General features: G+C 49.0%; 2 protein-coding genes across 17 annotated transcripts in view; one reads left to right on the top strand and one right to left on the bottom strand.

Moving 5' to 3' along the window:
• The window catches only part of LOC142575567 (uncharacterized), a 365,001-nt gene that overhangs the window by 153,377 nt on the left and 198,856 nt on the right, over positions 1-12,768 (bottom strand). The window lies entirely within an intron of this gene.
• Positions 1-12,768, top strand: part of LOC142575569 (uncharacterized) — a 29,636-nt gene that overhangs the window by 13,187 nt on the left and 3,681 nt on the right. For 6 of the 15 annotated variants that reach the window (XR_012826680.1, XM_075685049.1, XM_075685041.1 and 3 more), the window contains one exon: positions 12,140-12,239. The exons of 4 other annotated variants lie outside the window; for them this stretch is intronic. Coding sequence is in view for 7 of the 11 variants with exons in the window: in XM_075685049.1 (XP_075541164.1) it covers positions 12,140-12,239 (100 nt within the window). In the remaining 4 variants the exon portion in view is untranslated. Of the gene's footprint in view, positions 1-3,942; positions 4,096-4,558; positions 4,849-10,907; positions 11,554-12,139; positions 12,240-12,768 lie in introns of those variants that run through there. 5 more of the 15 variants (XR_012826683.1, XM_075685043.1, XR_012826682.1 and 2 more) reach the window with 4 other exon arrangements.

The following is a 12,768-nucleotide window of genomic DNA, read 5'->3' as shown; positions in this document are numbered from 1 at the left end:
CCTTGAGAAAATATACCAGTTGTGTAGACTGGGCCACCATCACGCAACAGGTACTCGTGTAACGGTTGTTGCCACCGGCTTGACGCGGCCCTAACGCGGCACTCGCTCGTCGTTCGTGCAGATGACACGTCCGCAGCGAGTCACGTGCAGCCTTCGCCGGCTCGGTTGACATTACCCGACACTTCACGCCATTCGAAGAGTCGCGAGCTGCCCGGGCTGCTCCGTTTCTCACAGACGACAGTGGCTTCGGCTCGCCGTGACGCTTGTCCAGTGCGATAATTAATGGCTCTGAGGGCTAAGCTACGCGCGCTTCCAGATCGAAACATCACCTTGAAGCTGTAGCTATGCGAGCCTGTTCCTCTATAAGTGGGGTCGGAATACTATTCCGGTAATTTTTCTTTATTTTTCCGTCGTGCTATATTTAATTAATGAATCTTCAACCGCACACTACATCATTGACGTTCATTCGGCTTTCAATGCAAGATTACTCATCCTTGTATTTCCTACCAAAGCGTTGCCGTATTCGATCCGCTGATTCCGTGTCTTTTTATTTACATTTCCAGTAAAACAAAAATTTATTTCGGAACTGATGCGAATACTCTCATTACTGAAACACTAGTACGGCGACCGTACGAAATAACTGAATTGCAAATTGACATTTTAGTATGGTGGTTAGAAACGTGCGAGCAGTTCCCCCGTCATGCAGTTTCACTAAAGAGAGGCTGACGCGACCAGTGCTCCCAATATAAGCACGCAAATGGATTCAATAGTGAGAACACGCATCGAGCCATCCCACAAACGTGGGAAACGTAGAAGGGTATTGACAGCTGACGCAGAAAACGAATGGGACCGCAGGGAGAAGTGGCGACGCGCCGCTGTTCGGTCGTCTTCAATATAGCCTTACTGGCAAAGCACCCTTTACGCGGGAATTGTGAGACAAAGAGCGCCTTGATGCCAGCAATGTCGTCACAGTCAGCGCATCCTACCATTCATGTCATTTTTTCTCCTCGTATCGACTTTAGTCGCCAGTATAAGTTACGTGTATACATCCCGCTGCACATTTTGGCGATTATTTAATGTAGCTAACGAGCAACGGCACTTTTTCATCGAGTACTTGCGTTGAGCGCTGGTAGCCTTAAACTCCGCGATATAAATTAAATTTAAAACTTCACTATAGCATCTCCAGGTTTGACTTATAATGAACGTATGAGGATTAGAGCACAATTCCTTATATTTTGCTACGTTTGTTGACACGAAAGGTAAGCACGTTGCCGTAAATATAGTTAATCTATTTGTACTTAACTGTGATTGGTTCTCGTCGGCCTTCGTTGAAGTTGTGCAGTGCTCTCAACAGCTGGCATCAGGTTTGCGTTGGCGCCACCGTGGCTGCCACCTTAGGGTAGCTGGCACGTCGATAAGTTGCGTATAAAGAAACGTGACAGCACGGCAGGCACGTCTTGCCACCGGGCAACAAATCGATAACAGCGATAATCCGGTGCAAAATGGTGACCGTCAAAAAATAAAATTAGGTGTGCGTGATGATACGGTGCTGTGGCGTGATCGTGGCCGCCATGTTTGGGTGCTAGCAGGGAAAGAAGCTGCGTCGTCGACGCCACGTGCAAACAATCTGTAATGTAGCGGTTCCTTTCGCTGGAATATTTTCTCGTTTTTAATAAGACTATGAGCCGTATTTTACAACGTTCCTCCACTCAGCCCTCCACCTTGACTCAACGGTGATTTATTGACATCGCCTTCGTAACGGGGCGGCGACAGATAGTCGCCTAGGCTGCTTGTGCTAACCAGATATTACATACAAGCTTAATCAGTATAGCCAGTTTGACTAGATTTTCTTAATATTTTTTCTCTTGCTTAAACTTTCAATGGCTACCTTGTACAGCTACGTATGCCTGTAACGGAACTGAGGAAGTCGTTCACAGCGCTACCCCTGAACAGAAGTGGTCACTGCTCTTCATTGATGCTCCACAACAGTTGTCGAGAAACGTGGTGCATTTTTCAGTCGATGGGCAGGACTGTGTTCAACTTCGCTAGTAAGAGGCGATTGGAAGACTGGCGGAAGAAAAGCAGGGAGACGACAGGAAAACCGAGACGTACAAAAACAAAGTTCACAATAGGGGGTCAGAAAATTTGGTTATGGGAATTCATCGTGGTTTTATTTTCTCTTTTATTTTCCTTTTTAACATGGTTAAGACATTAGGCAGTATAATAGCAAGAGCTTGGTGGCGCAACCCACCGCCCAGTTCCAAAGGGGACGGTGATAACATCCATCCATCCATCGGAGTGAGGGCCAGCTTCGAGTCGAGCATCGGTTGAGAACACGGGGGAATGTCTTTTATTAACAAGTTAAACCCCTCTCCCCCTTTCTCCTATCGGGTATGTGTTTCTAGCCATTTTCGTGGGCTGACCACGAACATTGTGCAGTCTAAAAATGTGCACCAATCCCAATGATAGCGCAGACCAAATATTTAAGCAGTCCGACGCTCCTCCTACTCTCTTCACGCGAGGGATGACGCACTAGAGCGCCGTGTGATCCCGCCCCATTCTCATCCCAACTCACTGAATAGAGATTGTCATTGATCTGTTCCGACTAGAGATTAAATTGCCTTCCAACTTTTTATAATCAGCCACCGTTCTCGTCGGGCCGATCCCGCTGACAAGGTGGGTGTATCCACCGATCGGATTGATGAAACGAGATGAGGAATATAATCGTTCCGTTATCTAGCCCATGCACATGCAACGCCTCCTAGACAGCGCAACGTTGATGAACTCCGATGTGTGACGTCGTGCTACCTTGCCCGACTGCGATGGAATCTAATGGGGACGTCCCCGAGTAAGCCGCGGTGATTTTGACGTCAATGCTTTCGTCACGCCGGGCTTGGCAATGAAAATTTCGGTGGAAGTAACATGACTCATAAACCAGAGTGCACAAGCCTGCTGCCTAGGAGGCGCTGCCGTACCTCAACCGAGAGCCAGTATTCTGTAACGTTCCACGTCATTCTTATCATCCGTCCTTCCCTATGGCTGATCCCAACAACAACGGCGCCGCCACTTCTGTTTGTGCCAATGGCAAAAACGATGGGAAATGAACTGGATCATCAAGAAATGCGACACCCAGAGAACTACGCCAGTGTTCACACCGAAAAGTTTACAGCAGAACAACAACAACAACAAAAACACATCGGACGTTCAAGCAGCGTTACTGTAGCGTCTCACTCAGGATTTTCAGAAATGGCGATCCCAAGATTAGTGGATGTCATAAGTCTTGAGTAAACAGGACACAGGAAAAAAAATACTGTAGTTTTTGGTTATGGGCATGCGCACGGCAGCCAACGCTGTTTCGCGATGTGCACTAATGGCATATTCGACTGGCCGCCTCCATCCTCCGAATCAGAGTCGGGCAGATCCGGCGTTCCTCGAACTCAAATGCAGGGGACAGGCATGCAAGCCCAACGTGCAACCAGCTCTCGGAGGAGGAAATGGCAGACGCGAAACTACGTTACTGTAGCGACCGTCTGATTTGGCCTGTATATTTTCATAGCCAAACCTGCCAGCGGCGCTGGCGGCGAAAAAACGGCGGACGCAGGACGCCACCAGGCATGCGGTTATACGGCGAACCGTATACCGCAGAGTGTTACGCTGATGTGGCGGGAAACGCTGTCAAACTCGACGGCTGCTCCCACGACAGGGCTCGGAGTGCTGAGAGCGCTCGACGCGTTAGGAGCGCCATGTATGGAACAGAAACAGCCGGACGTAAGGCGCGCATGCTCTTTCGAAGACAACGCTGCTCTCGAGAGCAGCCCAGAGAGCACCGCTCCGAAAGGACCAGCCGAAGGAGCCATCAAAAAAAAAAAATAAGAAAATTCGCGCACTTCGGGGGCCTTTCTACCACCGATAATCGTCGTCTTTAATCTTGGTTCTATGCAGCGACAGTCCCAGCGCGGTAGTGCGCGTGGATGTTGCGCGTGCCGCGAAGCTGCAGCGCCTCATCGAGGACCTTGCTCAGCCGTTGTCCTGGGACCCGGTGTACGTGCGGCTGCTGCTTGCTACCAGGCCCTGTGTCGAAAGTCAGCGACAAGCGTGAGTAATTTTTACTTACACAGGTCTGGTCTCGCTCTGTCCCCTCTATGTTCGTTTTGCAGTGCACCTGAAACTATCGAACATTATTGTCTCTCCTGCCGCCGCTTTGTAAGACAAAGAAAATTATTAGTACACTCATTCACCAAACTTGGGCTATCGCTAACCTCACCAGCCATTCTTTCTTTTGGTGCGACCTCACTGGGATCAAGCCACAAGGATGCTTTTCTTGCAATTTACAATTTTATTAGAGATACAAAAAGAGTAACTTGCTGACTTTCTAAAATTATCAATATTTTCTCTTATTTCATTTATTTATCTTAACTTATTTTATCAAAATTCTTCACAATATTTTCATCATACGTCTAAATTACAGTTCTAGTCTCATGCTCCACAATTTAAATCTAGTTTCGCTTTACTACTAAGCACACGAAAAACCGCCTGCTTCTTGGCCCATCCCCCATAGTGGGTATGCGCCACTGTCTGGGACACAAGACAAGACAAGACAAGTTAGCACTGCAAAGCAACCTTTTAACCTGCTACCGGACCAGCGACAGTTCCAGGCCAGTGACGCTTTCGTCGAAAGTCAGCGAAAAGCGTGAGTGCGTCAATGGGACTGTCGCTGCATAGAACCAGGCGCGTTTATAGGGCATTTTTCCGCTGCGTGCTAGCGTGCGCTGGCATGGCTCAGTGGTAGAGTAGCTGACTGGGAATATTTTTTTCTCATTCCCGGCGATAGCTGCTAGAGGCACCAAACACCAGCAGAGGAGCCGGTTCTGGTTCAAAGTTCTGGCTCAAGGTTCTCAAGGTTCATTCTGGCTCAAGCTCCCACAAAACGTGTTGTTTTGTGGGAGCTTGGTGGCTTTCCTTTCTTTTCTTTTTGCTGGAGGAGGAAAGGGTTCGCGCTGTTCATTCGGAAAAGACCAAGGTCAATGAGCAAGCACATATGAAACGGTAAAAGAAAGTCTCGTCTGCTTTGAATAACTTTTATGTGTCAGCACTATAGAAACAACGGTTTAAGGGTAGTGTTTAATACTTCAGGCAAAGTGCGATTTACGTACAGAAGGATCCAGAGTACAATTGCCGACATTTGCAGCAGATAACTTGTAGTTTGTAGCTTTGACTGCTTTCGACACACCTGTGCATAGCACCGACATTGCTTTCGCAGCCAGATTGAGCGGTTATTTCGCGCTTACGGTTTTCAGTGAACAAAAAAAAATTATACTCTATGCTTTGGATAAGACTAAATACATAATATTCCGCTCACGATGCACAAAACGTGACACAATTCAGGCACGCAAATTCATCTTGAGGGTAGTGTTGTATAGAACAGCTAGGTATTATAAGATGATTAGGTGTGTTATTGAATTGCAACTTGAACTGGAGACCACATATTTCCAGTATATGCTCTAAATTATGCCAGCCTCTCGATGGCACCCCGCACGTTCGACGAACCCGGAAAATTAGATGTCAACAGAGCCGCGGTCGCGAAAAGGTAGCGGGCCAAACTTTTTGTGTCGACTTCTTTATCGGGAAGTTGTCCATTCTTCAGGAGAGTTTGCCATCAGGCCTCGCACACCGCTACTCTCAGCTACGGTCAGCTGTGCAGTTTTCTGACTGACACCTTCTAAATCGTCCCGTTCTTCAGCATGTCCGACCAGGACAAACGTCTCTTGGCCCAGCATTGCGAGGCACCCATGAATTCTTTTTTTGTCTTTTTTTTTGTTTCTGGATTTAGTTGACGTAACCGTTGGGTGGGCCTCTGACGATAAATTTCCGGCGATTTTTGTAGTGCAGTAACTTGCTAGGTGGAGGTGGTTTCATGAAAGTACAGCACAAAGCCATAAAATAAAACTCGTATTTTTACTTCTTTCTTTTTTTGGTTCTGTGTAGCTTCGGATAGCTTCGGGCTATCCTCGTGTGGACGTCTTTCTTTTTTTTTTTCTTGGAAGTGCTGTGATGCGACTGAAGTGCCCTATATAACGCTTCATCGAAATGCGACACTTGGCACATGGCGTGTCGGCGCCTGTCGGTATACACGTAGCTCGAGTATATATAGAGCTTGGGTGACATGCATATATTATTCAACGTCGGTGTAGAGTAACTCTCTTTCCTCGCTCGCTTATTAATGACAACTGAAACTGATTTACCGGTCATTGGTTCACTGCAATGCTTTAGCACGCCGCATGCACATCTAATATGGTGCTGATTCGATATACAAGCATTCAGGGTGTCGTATTAAAAAGAGCGAAATATAAGTCTCCAAGTTGCGTTGTTTGTTGTCGACTTCGCCGCTTTGTCCGCCAATGTAAAGAGATCGTGCAGGCTACGTTGCGACTCGCTTAGGAAACACGCTATCTAAGAAACGTGTAAAAAAAACGGACGCAGAGCCCAACGACGCTGCAATAATATGCTCTTGAGTTGAGCTAGATGCCGTATAATAAAAAAAAGAAACTAAAAGAAGAATATGTACATTTAAAGAGAAGCAGAAGAATGCTGACTACGAGCTGGGCTCTTCTGTTCTATTTGCATTCTGCGGATTCGTGTTTCTTACCGTACATAACTGCATGGCTGGCTTTTTGTGAAACGCAGTTAAGGGTCTTCGCTCGCTTTATTCTCTTGTTCGACTAGCTTTATTTACTAATTTTTTTACTTGCGTAGCTGCTTTCCTTGTTGATGTTACAATGATGCAGAACTCTCCAAGCATATATGTTGAATATCGATTTAACTGCGCGACGTACACTCGGGCTACATTTGACATTGCTCAACCATGGAATATGGCGGGTACATAATATGTATTTTCTGTGTACCATGCTGCCCTTATAGTTCTGTATTAGTTTATTTTACTTGTAAAATCATAACATGGGTGACGAATGAATTATGTGCCAGAAATGCTAACCGTAGCGCGTTCACGGATAAGACGACAGCATATATAGAGCGCGTGGCGCTTACAATTTTCCTCTATATTGACTGACGTCGTATGTCGTGTCAGCAGAAGAGCACTGCTCACTAGGATGTAATGGCAGACCGTGCCACGCGTGTCCAGCTCTGAGGCACCCGCGGAATATATTTCTCAGAGGTGTGTGTGTGTGGGGGGGGGGGGGGTGGGGGTGGAAGGGTTGTACGCTATACGTACCGTAGTACAGGCGTTGTTGCCCGGTCGGCCTTTCCGCCTGTGCCGCAGTTTTGCGATCAGCGCGAGTGCCGGACATACAGTACGTATCACAGCTGCACACTTTTGAAACCGCCGGAGAAAGTGGCCATTTGGGGCCTATCTTTCATCAAATTACAGTAATCTGCGTCTGGCGTTCATTTCCTTTCTCTAACACTCTGCCGTCGCTAAAAGCTTGCTTTCGGGAGCACCGTGTCACTCTGACACTCGCATGCCCTTCGATATGTGAAAGTACCGGTAGTGACGTGTTAAAAGGAAAGCCAAGATTAAAGACGACGATTATCGGTGGTAGACAGGCCCACCGAAGTGCGCGAATTTTTTTTTGATGGCACCTTCGGCTGGTCCTTTCGGAGCGGTGCCCTCTGGGCTGCTCTCGCGAGCAGCGTTGTCTTCGAAAGAGCGTGCGCGCCTTACGTCCGCCTGTTTCTGTTCCATACATGGCTCTCCTCGCGCGTCGAGAGCTCTCAGGCACTCCGAGCACTGTCGTGGGAGCAGCCGTCGAGTTTGACAGCGTTTCCCGCCACATCAGCGTGACACTCTGCGGTATAACGCAGCGTCGCCGCTGTTGGCGACGGTTCACCGTATAACCGCATGCCTGGTGGCGTCCTGCGTCCGCCGTTTTTTCGCCGGCAGCGCCGCTGGCAGGTTTGGCTATGAAAATATACTGGCCAAATCAGACGGTCGCTACAGTAACGTAGTTTCGCGTCTGCCATTTCCTCCTCCGAGAGCTGGTTGCACGTTGGGCTTGCATGCCTGTCCCCTGCATTTGAGTTCGAGGAACGCCGGATCTGCCCGACTCTGATTCGGAGGATGGAGGCGCCCAGTCGAATATGCCATTAGTGCACATCGCGAAACAGCGTTGGCTGCCGTGCGCATGCCCATAACCAAGAACTACAGTATTTTTTCCTGTGTCCTGTGTACTCAAGACTTATGACATCCACTATCTTGGCATCGCCGTTTCTGAAAATCCTGAGTGAGACGCTACAGTATACGCTGTTTGAACGTACAATGTGTGTGTGTTTTTTTTGTTGTTGTTGTTCTGCTGTGAACTTTTCAGTGTAAACGCTGGCGTACTCGCTGCGTGTCGCATTTCTTGATGATCCAGTTCATTTCCCATCGTTTTTGCCATTGGCACAAACAGAAGTGGCGGCGCCGTTGTTGTTGGGATCAGCCATCGGGAAGGACGGATGATAAAAATGACGTGGAAAGTCACAGAATACTGGTTCTCGGTTGAGTTACGGCACCGCCTCCTAGGCAGCAAGCTTGTGCACTCTGGTTTATGAGTCATGTTACTTCGACCGAAATTTCCATTGCCAAGCCCGGCATGAAGAAAGCATTGACGTCAAAATCACCGCGGCTTACTCGGGAACGTCCCCATTAGATTCCATCCCAGTCGGGCAAGGTAGCACGACGTCACACATCGGAGTTATCAACGTTGTGCTGTCTAGGAGGCGTTGCATGTGAACGGGCTAGATAACGGAACGATTATATTCCTTATCTCGTTTCATCCATCCGATCGGTGGATCCACCCACCTTGTCAGCGGGATCGGCCCGACGAGAACGGTGGCTGATTATAAAAAGTTGGAAGGCAATTCAATCTCTAGTCGAAGCTGATCAATGACAATGTCTTTTTCAGCGAGTTGGGATGAGAATGGGACGGGATCACACGGCGCTCTAGCGCGTCATCCCTCGCGTGAAGGGAGTAGGAGGAGCGTCGGACTGCTTAAATATTTGTTCTGCGCTATATATCTTCGGGATTGGTGCACATTTTTAGACTGCACTATGTTCGTGGTCAGCCCTCGAAAACGGCTAGAAACACATACCCGATACGAGAAAGGGGGGGGAGGGGTTGTAACTTGTTAAAGAAAGACATTCCCCCGTGTTCTCAAACGATCCTCGACTCGAAGCTGGCCCTCACTCTGATGGATGGATGGATGTTATGACCGTCCCCTTTGGAACTGGGCGGTGGGTTGCGCCACCAAGCCATTGCTATTATACTGCCCAATGTCTTACCCATGTTAAAAAGGAAAAGAAAAGAGAAAATAAAACCACGATGAATTCCCATAACCAAATTTTCTGACCCCCTATTGTGAACTTCGTTTTTGTACGTCTCCGTTTTCCTGTCGTTTCCCTGCTTTTCTTCCGCCAGTCTTCCAATCGCCTCTTACTAGCGAAGTTGAACACAGTGCCGCCCATCGACTGAAAAATGCGCCACGTTTCTCGACAACTGTCGTGGCGCCTCAATGAAGAGCAGTAGCCGCGTTTACATGAATGCGACAACGTCGCATCGCATCGCATTTATAGCGCATCACATTCATGTAAACAGCAGTAATGCGCTAGGAAGGCGCATCGCATTAGTGCGCCAGGCGAGGGTAGATTTACGGGCGCGAGTCGACTCTCGCGGAGCATGTAAACGCAGGATCGTCGCATTAGGAATGATGGGAAGGAATTGGCCACCAACATGGCGGCGGTCCCGGCTGCCTGCTTCGAATTGAATTTGGCGTTGCTTTTGTAAAATGAACTTCGTTCGCAGCAAATGATTGTGTAAACGGCTTTCGCTTAGTCTCAGGCCGCTTCGACGACAGAGTATTATGGCTAACCTTGTAGTGTTTTCGAGATCACAGCTCGTTTCGAACGGGTCGAAGCCTAACAAAAGAAACATTCGAGATGTCAGCGCTACCTATGTCTAGAGTCGGGAAATAGCCACAACGACGGCATATGGCCTCTGAGATCCGAAGATCTCGCTGGTCAACTAAAACTGTAAAAAACGTGCGCTGCTTAGCGTACGCTAGACTATAGCGTATAGTGTACACTATAGCGTATAGTGTACGCTATAAGTTGCGTACGCTAAACCAAAACTGTCTATTTCTCGGCACTCAGCCACCAACGTGCACTCCGCCCACTACCGGATACCAGTTAGACCGGAAGTCGGCTGCACTTCCCTTATGCGACACCTTGCGGCGCTGCGTTCTCGCGAGAGTTAATGCGCTACATGTAAACGGCGTCGCATCGCCTTTCCCAAATGCGCTGGGAAATGCGATGCGCCACTGTCGCATTCATGTAAACGGGGCTAGTGACTACTTCTGTTCAGGGGTGGCGCTGTGATCGACTTGCGACGTCGCCGTGCGGGAACAGTCGCGTTTGCTGTGAGCTCTCGGCCCCACTGCCGATACGATCTTGTCCTGTATAATGACCTGTATATAGTGTATAAAATCTCTTTCGTTATTCTCACCGACGCCTGACTCGGAGTCCTCGCTACCAACGCTCTGTCACGAAACGGGTGACGAGCGCTACGGGGCCACCTCTAAGTCGTAATAGTTGTGGCAGCGGTGCAAAGTCGTAACAATACGCAACTTATCGACGTGCCAGCTACCCAAAGGTGGCGGCCATGGTGACGCCAATGCAAACCTGATGCCAGCACTTGAGAGCACTGCACAACTTCAACGAAGGCCGAGGAGAACTAATTACGGCGAAGTACAAATAGATGGACTATATTTACGGCAACGTGCTTACCGTTCGTGTGAACAAACGTAAAAAGTCAACGCGCCGGCGTTAAGAAAGTGTCGCAGAAAAGCCGGTGCCGTCGGTGTCGGCGTCCGCGTTGTTGGCCGTGAGCGATAAATCACGGCAGGCACTTCATAAATAAAAAGCAACTTCCAAGATGGGCTGGGTGGGAATCGAACCAGGGTCTCCGGAGTGTGAGACGGAGACGCCACCACTCAGTCACGAGTTCGATGCTTGAAAGCGGTACAAACGCGCCTCTAGTGAATGCGGTGTTGCCTTGGAAACGAGCCGTGGAAAGTTATACTGCGGTGTATATCGGTAATTATGAACATGTAACTTACAGAAGTCGCAATTGCACGACTAGCGAAGTGCGTTTCCGCTACATTTCTTCTGCGCTTTCCGCACACGCAGAGCCATCTTGCGGCAAACACAGAAGGCCCCCTCCTCTCCATGTACGGCGCTGCCCCGACAGATGGTGCGCCACGCGCGCATTGGGGCTGTGCGAGGACCGGTGCGAGGCGGGTCGCGGCCCGGACTCTCTCCCCTGACGACGCTTCGCCTTGCTCCCTCACGGGTTGCAGAATCAAGCGTCCTTCCTTTCTTTAGATCACTATCTGTCTATCTCTCTGCCCGGGCCGATCACGAACGACGTTTGGCTGCGCGCATCATTTCCCCCTCCGAGACACCGAGTTCTTTGGTTCGTTCCGCTTGCTCAGGCGCACGTTTCGTTGCTGCGCCGAACGTTGCGTTGCTCGACGATCCCCGCGTCCGATGCGTGGCGCCTCGTAAGTGATCGCTGCCCCGTAGCCCATTGTCTTACACCCTTTGGCGGGTCGACCGGAACGCTGTCGCGTTCCACTCTTGAAGGCGAAGCTTAAGCGTCCTCCAATTTTTCTTCTCTGCCAGCCAACGTTTTCCCGCCAGGTGAAATACCTGTAAGGTCTTCAAAGCTTTTCATCTGTCTCGAGTAATTTGCCGATAGTCAATGTCGCTCAATAAACAAAACACGTAGGAAAAACGCACAAAGACCTCCCATTTTCGTCTGGGTGGTTATCGTGGTGGTTCCCGCACATGGTGCTCACTGCGCATGTTCCTTTTTCTGCGTGCACTTCCTGCGTGCCGTACGTGTTCTACAAGCAAGAATTTTGTTCTACCATTATATTGAGAGCAGTAATCCTGACTCACTGGTACGACTTTCGCGCCATAAGTGTTGTTCGTATGCCACTGTTAATTTCAACCGCATTGCGTTTATGCCCAGATTGCGAATATTACTTGTACAGCGTCTCGTCTTGCCCATTTCATTAAGATCAGGCATACTTCATTGCTATTTAGGTATGTCCCGGCTTGAATATGTCTCACCATGTTTTTCAGCATGACTCTGGGCTTAGAGTTTCGGGTCTGTGAACACCGGTCATTGACTGTAAGTCAAGACAAGGTCGACGACCTGAAAAATGCTCTGAGCGGCAAGTCAGTAAGTGATTGCTTTCTGTTAATTCAAATACACTTCCTTGGTTTTTGTCACAAGCTGTTAGTGTATATGTCAACTCTACCAATTTTACGTAACGTTTACGAATTCGGAGGCACCTAAGCGGGCCCTGATCCACTTACATGTTTATCGAAGTGGAGAAAAGCATTCGAACTTAAAATAAGCTGTTTAATAAACACTTTTTGACGAAAAGTACTTCGATGCGTTTCACCAGAAGTGGATTTATTGGCAATCAAACGCGGCGTTCGCGGTGCTTCCGCTCCTCCTTCAATGCCTTTCACTGCCAAGGTTACGACAGAGCGGGGCGTGCTCACAAGGCACCGCCTTCTGTATGTCACCGTGGCGCGCAGTTCACATGCGATTTTGGATGTTATTGTAGACGCCACTGCCCCCGATTTTGGCAGCTCCGACGCGCCAAACGTAAGCCGAACGGTCTTGTCATGAGCGAGCAGCACAGCGCTGAGCAGCACAGCGCTGAGCCAGTGGACTTGTCGGGGCACCCTGCCGTATCTGC

The sequence above is a fragment of the Dermacentor variabilis genome, chromosome 3, assembly GCF_050947875.1.
Source record: "Dermacentor variabilis isolate Ectoservices chromosome 3, ASM5094787v1, whole genome shotgun sequence".
NCBI classification, from domain to species: Eukaryota; Metazoa; Arthropoda; class Arachnida; order Ixodida; family Ixodidae; genus Dermacentor; species Dermacentor variabilis.
This window is presented reverse-complemented; position numbering and strand designations above follow the sequence as displayed.